Source organism: Equus asinus, chromosome 19 (assembly GCF_041296235.1).
Source record: "Equus asinus isolate D_3611 breed Donkey chromosome 19, EquAss-T2T_v2, whole genome shotgun sequence".
NCBI lineage: Eukaryota > Metazoa > Chordata > Mammalia > Perissodactyla > Equidae > Equus > Equus asinus.
This window is the reverse complement of record NC_091808.1, coordinates 8026753-8037791: the sequence shown is the minus strand read 5'-3', so window position 1 is coordinate 8037791 and position 11039 is coordinate 8026753. Positions and strand designations below refer to the sequence as shown.

General features: G+C 49.4%; 1 protein-coding gene across 1 annotated transcript in view; it reads left to right on the top strand.

Annotated features, from left to right (window-relative positions):
- The first annotated feature begins 591 nt into the window (after window positions 1-591).
- Window positions 592-11039, top strand: part of INPP5D (inositol polyphosphate-5-phosphatase D) — a 122009-nt gene continuing 111561 nt past the window's right edge. Inside the window, exon 1 of the mRNA XM_014862545.3 lies at window positions 592-937. Within this exon, the coding sequence (XP_014718031.3) occupies window positions 804-937 (134 nt within the window). The 5' untranslated portion in view covers window positions 592-803. The remainder of the gene's footprint in view (window positions 938-11039) is intronic.

The window sequence follows — 11039 nt, the reverse complement described above, 5'->3', positions numbered from 1 at the left end:
CACATTCACGCTCCCATGAGGATGAGTATAAAGGTGTCACAGAGCTGTCACCTGGGCCCTCGGAGCCCTCGGGTGGTGTCACCCAGGTCTTCCCAGCTCCCAGGGCTGCGTGGTGTCTGGATGGCTATGAGTCTCCAGTATGGGGAGGGGGCTCGACTTTACCCCTGCCCCTCAATCTGGCTTTGTCCTGGGGGTCGGCCTTGTCCTCACGGAGAAGGTCTGCTGTGTGAGCCCCTGTTCTCTGGGTATTTTAGACAGAGGGCCGGGGAGGAGAGTTGAAAAGCCCTGGGGTGGAGCAGAAGGGCAGAGTCTGTCCAGGGTGGGGCCATCCCCTGTGGGCATTGGGACAGGCCCCGGAATGACCACTGCTTTGGCCCGTCCACGGCTGCTAGGCCACACTTCAGAAGTCAGCCATGAGCCTCCTGATGCCAAAGGGGCGGACAGTTCCCCAGCTGACGTTTGGCCCTCTGGGGACTGAGACCCATTAAAGGAAAGAGAAAGGGTGGGAGAGGCCGGGGAGGGGGCAGCGGGCAGGGGGTGGGCGGGGTGGGAAGGTGGAGGACCAGCCGGCTCTCTCTCTCTCGCTTGGGCTCTGCAATGAGGAAGTTCTCTGCAGCTCGTTTCCTTTCCCTCGCTGAGCGCTGAAACAGGAAGTCGGTCAGTGAGCTGGTGGCAGCAGCCGGGCCAACCAACTGGGGACAGACGGCACATCCAGGTTGCCGAGCAGGGGCCTCAGAGGCCCTCAGTGGCACGTCGGTCCTGGGGGTGGCTGCCACCCCGGCCCTAGGAGGCCCACGGCCACCATGGTCCCCTGCTGGAACCATGGCAACATCACCCGCTCTAAGGCTGAGGAGCTGCTCTCCAGGACGGGCAAGGACGGGAGTTTCCTCGTGCGGGCCAGCGAGTCCATCTCCCGGGCGTATGCGCTGTGCGTGCTGTAAGTACAGTGGTCCCCACCCGGCCCCTCCGCCCCCGGCCCGACCTCTCCTGTCCGGGCACAGAGATGATGGAGGTGCCACTAGGGAAACAGGACGCCAGCCGGGGGCTTAACCAGGGGCCTGGCACTGGGATGGGTTGTTTTCATGTCATGAGCTGGAGTGCTCTGACTCGCACACTCCCTGGGGTTGTTGGTGGGTCCAGCTGGGGGCCATTGTGGACCCGCTGGCCTTGGCGTTTGGGTTTTGCAGTGGTGGAGCCCTCCAGAGCCACCCTGGGGCCTGGTCGCACACCCCAGCTGCCTGTGAGCCACAGTGCCGGGGGCTTTCCTGGGGTTCTGGGGGCCAGGAGAAGGGGGTCGGGGCTCTCTGAGGTCGGCAGAAGCTCAGGGCTGGGGCCCACCAGGGTGAAGTGGTGGTGGGTGTGTTGGAAAGCGGCTCGGTCAGCTCGGGTGTCGGTGAAAGACGTCTAGTTTGGAAACCCTCATGGAAGAGCAGATGTGACAAAAGGAGACCCGTCCTGTGCCCAGGCTTAGGGCCCTTAGAGGAAGCTATCATTTGGGGAGCAACGAATATGGGGAGTGTTCACTCAAGAGAGGACTTTCAGTTCACCCAGAAGTTGCATTCAGGCCCTGAGAGCAGAGGAAGTCACCATCACCGACAGCGAGAGCCTCTTCTCTCCCCGCCTTGGCACTCAGCTGCGTCCCCTCCCCTTTGGGCCTCTGCCACCATCGACGCCCCCTGCTCCCGGGCTCAGAGGTGTTGCTGAATGCACCGGTTGTCCTAACAACCGAGGAACCAGCCGCTTGCTGAAGGTTCCTTTTTCAAACAGCCTTCTTGACCGATGTCCGAAGGAGGCCGTCATCCCTGCAGCCTGATCCATCCCCCCTCGGGCCTCGGGCAGTGCCAGGGCGCCATTGGGGAACGGTGTGTCCAGCTGCACCTCTGAGGTAGCCGCCCTGGGCCTGCAGGAAGGTCCCCCTGAACAGGCAGGGCCCTGCCCTGTCCAGGCAGGAGCGGAGGCGGGTCACTGAACACAGACCTGTTTTGAGAATTGACCCTAAGCATCTATCCTATGTTATCCTCTTTCATCTTCACGACAGCCTGAAGGGCAGGTCCTGTTATTGCCCCACTTTGCAGATGAGGAAACTGAGGTTCAGACAGGTTAAGCGAGCGATGACAGTCAAAACCAAGGCCTTCTTCCCCCAGAGGCTGCACCCAGACAAGACTCTGCCACCCCACTCCTGCCCCTGTCAAGCTGGGTGTGAACGTAGGTTCCGGGTCACAGCAAGAGAAGCCAGGGTGTTTACAAGAACCAGCTGGGAGCATCTAGAAAACAACTCAGGCTCGCAGTTGGCCAACCGGTCTGAGGTCTGACTTCGTCAGGAGCCCAATCTCCCTAGGTCGGCTTCCTGTGCCCCCCACTCTCACGCTCAGGGCAAGCGACATAAGCCCAGACTTCCCAGCAGGCACTGCCCCCATGGGGACCCGCCAACAGGGCCTTAGAAACAGTGGGGAGATTTCAATCCGACTCTAGTCAGCCCATGTGGATTTCTCTCCTGTCCCGGCGGGACCTTGGTGGAGGGCTGATCCAGTTGGGTGTTTTCTGTGTGCTGAGAGCTCCCTGGTTCCAGCTCGCTAACCTTCACAGCAGCCCTTTGACCAGGGCACTGTGGCCGTGCCCAGGCTGCAGTCGCGGAACGTGGGTCTCTCTGACTCCAAACCGGCAGCATCACGGCAAGCCAGAGGCAGAGCTGGAAGAGGCCTGAACCTCTAGGCCGACAGCCTCTGCCTTTGCAGGTGAGCAGACAGAGTCCTGAGAGGTCAAGGTCTTTGTCCACACTACCCTGCTGGCTGGTGACTAATGGGGACCCAGGCCTGGTTTCCAGTATTCATTCCTCCATCTCTCCTCCCCTCCCCTCGTCTGCACTGAGTTGCTCTCAGAGCCTCGGCAGATGGGAGGGGTCTGCACCTTAGGGATGGTGCGCACAGATGTCCACCATCCTCTTAGCCTGGGCCTGGACGTCTCCTCAGTCTCTCATCCCCGAGACCACTTTGGCCCCACCACCAGGTCTTGGAGCCCTTCTTGGGGAGCCCCTCCCCTCAGCCAGACCCTCACCCTGGGCTCCCCTTTCTCCTCCACTCTGTGGGGGAAGCCACCCTTCCTGTAGGATCAGGAGCCACTGTGGGTCATGGGATACCATGGACCACCAACCATTCCAAAAACCCGGGAGACCCCCTCCTGCCACCATCCTTAATTTTGCTAGTTAAGGAAACATAAAAAGTAAAAACTAACTAAATGAAAGACAACCAGCTACCACCTTCCAACGGCTCATTTCGTGAAAGAAAGCATCCTTTAACACTAAAAAGACAGGAAGGACATACTCCTTTAGAAAAAAAAAAGCCAGTCCTTTAAATCACATAGATTTAACTTCCTAAGAGACAGACTCCACCATCCTCGGTTTTCTGTGTCCCCTGTGAACTGGGGAATGCGCCACACTGTCCTGATCTACAGCCTGGCGGTGGGGACCCTGACAGAGTGAAGAACTGCCAGGCTATCCTCAGTTTCAGAAGCGACAGGCCTCTGAAAGTCCCCTCTTCTGTCTCTCTGGAAGTCAGCCGAGAGCTCAGGGCCCCTGCGTGGTGCAGCTGTGGGGCCAGGACCTTTTAATGACCCTGCTCTAAAAAGGGAGCCAGGACTGCAGAAGGAAGCCGCGGAGACTGGCCCCCTGCTCTAGAAATATCCATACCGAAAAAGACCTCTTGGCCCGGGGTGCCCAGATCTCACCCTGCCTGGGCCCCAGTGGGCTGGAGCCTCTTCCCAGGCACCCCGGGTGAGTGAGGGGACAGTGGGGGACCTCCAACTGCTGGTTTAGGCAGGTGTGTTTGGAGCTCCAGGAACTGAACACAGCTCCATCCGGGAGTGGCCTTCCTACTGAGGAGGAGGACAGGATTTGACTATTTAAATGGAACTAGGGAGGGGAGCGAGGGAGGCTCGAACACAAGGGCTCAGTGTGGCGCCGCCCACGTGACTTGAGAACGCACCTCCACCCCTAGGAAACCCGCATTTCCTCTCCAGAGGTCAGCCCGCCGACGCCACAGGGTGGGAAAGCTCAGGTCTCTCCTCAGCAACTCAGAAAGCCACAATTTAGGGGGACCCCGCAGACCCACCTCAGGGCATAGAGAGCTGGCAGGGGAAGAACCCAGGCAGCTGACCACAAGGTTTCCAGCTCTGCCAACTTGTGGCAAAGGACTTGAGAACACGAGGGACAGTGAGCTCTTTGGGATAGGGCCTATGTCATGCTTACCTGGCCCCCCCTCAAACCCACCAGCAGAGTCGGCTCTGCTGTAGGGGGTCCACGGGGGCACCTTGAGGGGGACGTCCAGCCCATCTTGGATGGAGGATGCTAAGAGGCCATCAAGCCCTTTCCCTCCTCTCTTGCCAGGACTGTACTTCCACATAGGGGCCAGCACAACCATCAGGGGCTTTGTGCTGCAGAGAAGAGATATGCCTTTGGGGATGGGGGTCCATCCATGCAAGGGGCCATGGGTCAGCAGGGGCCGGCTTTCCCATACCCGGGCAGAACTAGAACCATAGCCCAGCATGTTGGGGATGCCCTCTCTGTAAGGAAACCCAGGCCCCGAGAGAGCCTACATATGACTGGGGCCGTCAGCCACCATCCAATATGGAGCTGCCCAGTTGGGTGGTGTTCCTACCAAACCACACTGGAGACAGTTGGCTTCCCTCATGAGGGAGGGGGCAGGCGTGGGCTGCGTTTGGCTCAGAAACCAGCGCCTGGTCCAGCCAGCTGTGGGAGGGAGGCAGTGTTGGTCTCCCCCAGCACATGGCCTTCCATGAGCTGCCCAGGCCCACCTACAGTGTCTGGAACAGTCTCCTTGCCGGGGACAGTATACCAGGCAGCCTGGACTTGGTGACCTTGTCAGCACAGCCAGAAAGATGAAGAAGCACAAGAAGGACATTTAGTCACCAAAAGTCCCCTCTGAGAAGGCATTCTACTTGGGAAGAAAGAGTGTGACAGCACTTGAGGTAGAGCAGGCCCCAAGCTTTGCTCTGCTAACAAAAGATGGTTGCTAACCTCTTCTGCCTAAAAATAATAGCAAAAGACTTATAAAGGTCTTACTGTGTGCCAGGCACCGTTCTAGGCTCTTCACTCATATTAACTCATGGTCCACAATGGCCTTCGGAGGAAGTATTATTGTTCCTCCACTTTACAGAAGAGGAAAGCGAGGCCCAGAGAAGTTGGGTAACATGCCACGTTTACAGGACGAACAGTGGCAGGGCCGGGACTTGAACTCATGCTGTTCTTGGGAGGCACAAAGAGAGAAGAGCCAGCAAGCCTGGGTATGTGTGGGGTCAGGAGGCCTGGAGACGAGACCCCTGGTGATGGAGTCACAAAGAAGGACAGGAGAGGTGTAAAGCCAGTGACTGTGGTACGAATGGGTGTGACATAACCCTGCTTCCTCCAGTCCTCTTTCAAAGTTTCAGTAAAGTTTACACTGCTCATTCATTACTTTTGGGCAAAAGCGCTGTTTTTCATATCTAGTATTGACAGAAAATGTGGAAAAACGCTGGCACAGACAGTAGCCAGGAGTATCATGGGCTTCTGAAATCCGGTTTACGTAAGAGGTTGTCCCAGGTCAATTCTTTGGAGTTTCCTTTGTGTGTGCAAGACCAGGAGGGAGTGGTGTGCCCAGGAAGGCCTATGTATTTAACTGACTGATGGTGTCTTCTGTGTGAAGTGACTCAGAACCACGGTGCTAAAGCTGAGTGTCTCCAGGTTTTTGGTGCCCATGCCCAGTGCCCCAGAGCAATCCATCCAGAACCAGGGTAGGCTCTAGCTTTGGTGTGTTTTGCAAGCTTCGCTACCTGACAGGTTGAATTTACCTGCGGCCGGCCATCAGTGCTTCTCCATGGAATGGTCCCGTCTCCTGGCATGTGAACCCAAACATTGCGATGAGACGTGGTGCTCCCCCAGGCCTTCCTCTCTGCCCCAGCGATGGAGGACGTCTGCTCTCCCCTCCCTAATTGACGCCATGTGACTCAGTCCTTAGAGGCAAGCCTTGTATGGTTGACCAGAACTGATGTGAGTTTTAGTATTTGCAAGATGTGAACCTCCCTGTGCCCACCCAACATCCTCATTGGTGAAATGTCCACTCGTTGGGTTAATTTTTTTTATTGAGGTATAACTCACATCCTGTAAAATCACCCTTTGCACAGTGTACAATTCGGTGGTGTTTAGTACATTCACAATGTTGTGCAACCATCACCACTATCTAATTCCAGAACATTTTCATCATCCCCAAAAGAAACCCTGTACCCATTAGTACTCACTTCCTGTTCCCCCTCCTCCCACCCCTTGGCAACCACTAATCTACTTTCTGTCTCTATAGATTTGCCCACTCTGTGTATTTCATATAAATGAAAGCATACAATATGTGGTGTTTGTGTCTGGCATCTTTCACCTGGTATAATGCTTTCGAGGGTCACCCATGTTGTGGCATGAATCGTTCCTTTTTAAAAATGGCTAAATCGTAGCCCATGGTATGGATACACCACATTTTATTTCTCCATTCATCAGTGATGGGCATTTGGGTTATTTCCACGTTTGGGCTATTATGAGTAATGCTGCTATGAACATTCACGTACAAGTTTTACATGGACGTATATTTTCAATTGTCTCGGGCGGAACTGCTGGGTCACGTGGTAATCCTATGTTTAACTTTTTGTGGAACCGCCAAACTGTTTTCCACAGCAGCTGCACCATTTTACGTTGCCATCAGTGGTGACTCAGGGTTCGAATTTTTCCACGTCCCCACCAACACTTGTTATTATCTTTTTGATAATAGCCATCCCAGTGGGTGTGAAGTGACATCTAATTGTGACTTTGATTTACACTTCTCTCATGATTAATATTTTTGCACATCTTTTCATGTGTTTATTGTCCATTTGTGTATCTTCTTTGGCAAAATGTCAATTCATATCCTTTGCCACTTAAAAAATTGAGTTGTCTTTCTGTTGTTGTCATCAAATTATTGAGAGGATAAAATGGGAGACTGTGGGCAACATGTATAACCCAAGGCTGGCACATGGTCAGTACTCACTAAATGCCGACCGTTATTTTTTATAAGCTAACAAGTGAGTAGTGACGTCTTGGAAGCAGACAAGTATAGGGCCCATCTGTGAAGGAAATTCCACAGAAAGAGAAAGGAGAGCAGAGGCAGCGTGTCACTTCTGGAACTTCCTAGAGGCTGCAGGAGCCTCCGGGAGACACTGAGCTGTCATGTGGGGCCTCCTCAGAGGAAGTACTCAAAGAGATGAGGCAGGAAGAGGACTCAATGACGCATGAGTGGCCGGTGGCTGCTGGGGTCAGGGCTGAGTGCCTGGAGGCCTGAGGGAGAGAGGTACGGATGCCAGGAAGAACCACTGAAGGAAAGCAGGTAGAGTGAAGACAAAGTCGAGAAGAAATGGAGGCCGTCTTGAGAGTGACTAACTGGTTCCAACTGAGGAGCAAGATACTAGGGGGACTAAAGGCCCACAGGTCTCAGGAAGCTAGGAAGAGCGCAGCATGCTCCATGAGGTGGGGACTGCGTGTTGACGGCCACAGGCAGCCCAGGACCCCTGGGAGGTGGGGACAACAAGCCTGTAACTCTGTGGGACCAGATCCTTCCTCTTTCTCCTGCTCATTTCACACTCCCTTTGCCCCAACTGATTAGAGAAACATTCTGTTAACAAGTACAAGGACCCAAACATTTCAGGTTCAATTAGTTATTATAAATAACCCCAAAGGATCAGCTGGTCCTTCCCCCTGGCTTGCCAATCAGGAACCCGCTCTCCAGAGAGAGTCTCGCTGAGGCCATCACAAACGTCAGTGGCAAAGTAGAAGTGACAAAGATCTTCTGATAAACAGTTCAGCTTTCTTTCAAGTAACTTAAAAAAAACAGAATTCAGTATAACAGACAAAGAGCACGAAGTGGAAAGAAAGAAAATAATCTCCCAATCACTGAGAGACTAACATAAATCTGTTAATTTGTTGGTGCATCTCCTCATTCTCTATTTCTCCCTCTCTCTCTCCATGTATATGTAAAATTTCCATAATATATAGAAATAAAACCACATAGTTTTAGGCTGTGTCTTCTAACAGCTATAGCAGTTTCCCATTTAGTTAGAATTTCTCCCTAAATATCATATTTAATGGGTGCACAAAATTCTAATACATGGTGGACCATAATTACAAAATGATTCTTCTCTCGTCAGACATTTGAGTTACCAAGAGTGTTTTGTTGTTATAAATATGATAGTGATGAAGGTTTTTGTGCAGAAATGTGACACTTCCGGTTATAGATTCTCAGGAGTGGAATTACTGGATCAAAGGATAGGGATGTATTTAAGGCTCTTGATACGGAATGACAAATTGCTTTCCAGGAATTTTGTTCCAATTTATGCTCCGGTAAGCAATACAAGAGTGCCCACCTCATTCCAGTCTCCCTATTCTGAATATTTTCATTTAAAAAAAAAATTTTTAAGTTGTAAGGTGAAAGGTGGTTGATTCTGCTCATTTTGATCTGCCTTTCTGGACTGTGGTCATGGCCAGCTTGGTTAGTAGATTATGGACCTTCATAATTTCCTCTTTTGTGAATGGTCTGTTCAAATCTCTTTGCCATTTTTCGTTTGAAGCTGCAGTTTTTCCCTTACCTATTTGCACGAATTCCTTGCATCACGCTTGTTGTGAATATTTTCACTGTGGTTTGCCTTTCAACTTTATGATTTTTTTTTGACATTCAGAGAGTGGGAATTTTCATAATGTCTAACAATCTTTTTCTTTTGTGATTTTTTCCCCTTTGCTTTTCAGTGTAGAGAGTCCCTCTGTGCATAGAAATTCGATTCTCCCCTCTTCCTGTGGGAGGCAAGAGGGTTGGGTCAGGGTCTTTGAAGCTGTATAGACTCAGGCTAAGGATGACTCTGTGTGTGCAACCTCTGGCTTGTTGTCTAATTCCGCAGAGCATTGGTTTCCTCATCTGAAAACCAGAGCTGAGAAAACTAATGTAGTAGTGTTGCTGGGCAGATTGAATGAAAAGTGAATATCACGTGCTTAGCACAGAATTTAGCAAAATCAGATGGAGATGTTATTGGTTTTTTGTTTGGATTTTTTTTTTTTTTTTAGCATTGAACACTTTAATCTCTCTGGAATTAATTTAATGAATGGTTTAAGACTAAGATTTAGGTGTCTTTGTCTCAAGTGACCATCTTTCTCACAACCTCTTACTGAGTAATTTATCCCTTTCCCTTTGTGAGTCCTCTTTTACCATATGCTAAGTTTTCTATGCCTCTTTCTTGCCTGTGCACCCTGTTCCACGGATGTCTGCTTTTCTTACACCAATATCATACCAAGTGCATTACCACAATTTTATAAACTATTTTATTTTAGGATTTTCACGTGTATTGTTTTCAAGTATTCTTCCAGGTCAACTAGATAAGAATTTTGTCAAGTTGGAAAAAGCACTATTGGGACTTTGATTGGAATTGCATGAAATCCATAATACAACTTGTGGAAAGGGACATTATAGTATTATTGTCTTAACAACAAATATAGCTATCTCGGGGCTGGCCCCATGGCCGAGTGGTTAAGTTCGCATTCTCCTCTTCAGCGACCCAGGGTTTCACTAGTTTGGATCCTGGGCACGGACATGGCACCGCTCATCAAGCCATTTTGTGGTGGCGTCCCACATAGCAGAACTCGAAGGACCTACAACTGGAATATACAACTACGTCCTGGGGGGCTTTGGGGAGAAGAAGAAAAAAAGAAGCTTGGCAACAGATATTAGCTCAGGTGCCAATCTTTAAAAAAAATACATAGCTATCTCTATTATTTTAAATTTTGTACTTTTCTTCATATAGATCCTGCATATTTCTTGTTATGATTTCTTCTGATTATTTTATAATTTTGTTACAGTTAGGAATGGTACTTATTCCCCTATAGTTGTAGCAACTGATAACATACAAGGAAGTTACAGATTTTATAAAATTGCCTGTTATTCTGTGGCTTAACTCATGCCTCACTACCTCAAATTGTTTTCCATTTGCTTCTCTTGGACTTTCTTGATAGACAATCATATCATATACAAATTATGATCATTTTGTGGTCTACTTTCCAAATGCTGATTACTCTTATTCAGATTTCGTAACTTATTACATTGGCCAGTATTTCTACAGTGGAGGACATCGGGAAGAGACAATATCCACCTTGGGGAGAAGTACTGTGAGGATCTAGCGTGTTACTGCCTGGGAAGGGCTTGATACAGCATCTGACACATAGTTTGCACTTGATAAAAGTTGTTGCTTTTTGTCATGTCAAAGAAGGAGCTGTCTTTCTCTGGTTTTGTAAACAGTTTTGAAGGACTGAGTATTGAATTTTATCAAATGCTTTCTGATATCTGTTGAGATGATTATGTTGTTTCCCTCATTTGATTTTCTGTTATAATAGCTTAATTTTATAGATTTTATAATATTAACCATTTTTGCATGATTAAAATGAAGTATTCTAGATTATGATAACTTTCCATTGTATCCTGAATTTTATTCAGGATTTTTGCACATATATTCATAGGTGAGGTTATTTCTATGATTTGGGTCATATTATAGTTTAAGAGTCATGTAAGTTTTATAAAATACCCTGAAGATATTTATGTAGCATCATCATTATCTGATTTTTTGAAATATTGAAAAAATTTTGGTAAAGCTGCTTTTCCTCAGATCTGTTTGTGGAGATGATTCTTAGTATTTACTTCAGTTTCTTCATTGGTATTCATTCATTCTTGTTTTTTACCTTCTATCAAGTCACTTTTGATAAGCTATATATATTTTCAGTGAATAGTCCATTTGTTGAGATTTTCAAATTTTCAGGCATACAATTACGCTTGGTTTTCTATAGTTTTGAGGTTTCTCTTCTATTGCTGTTGCTATCTTCCTTTTCGCATTTCTACTTTTGTTTACTTGTGTGGCAAGGATCCCAGCAGGAAATAGATGGCATATTCCAAAGGGATGCTATGCCTAGGGATGGTGAAGCAGCCTGGAGCCAGCAACCA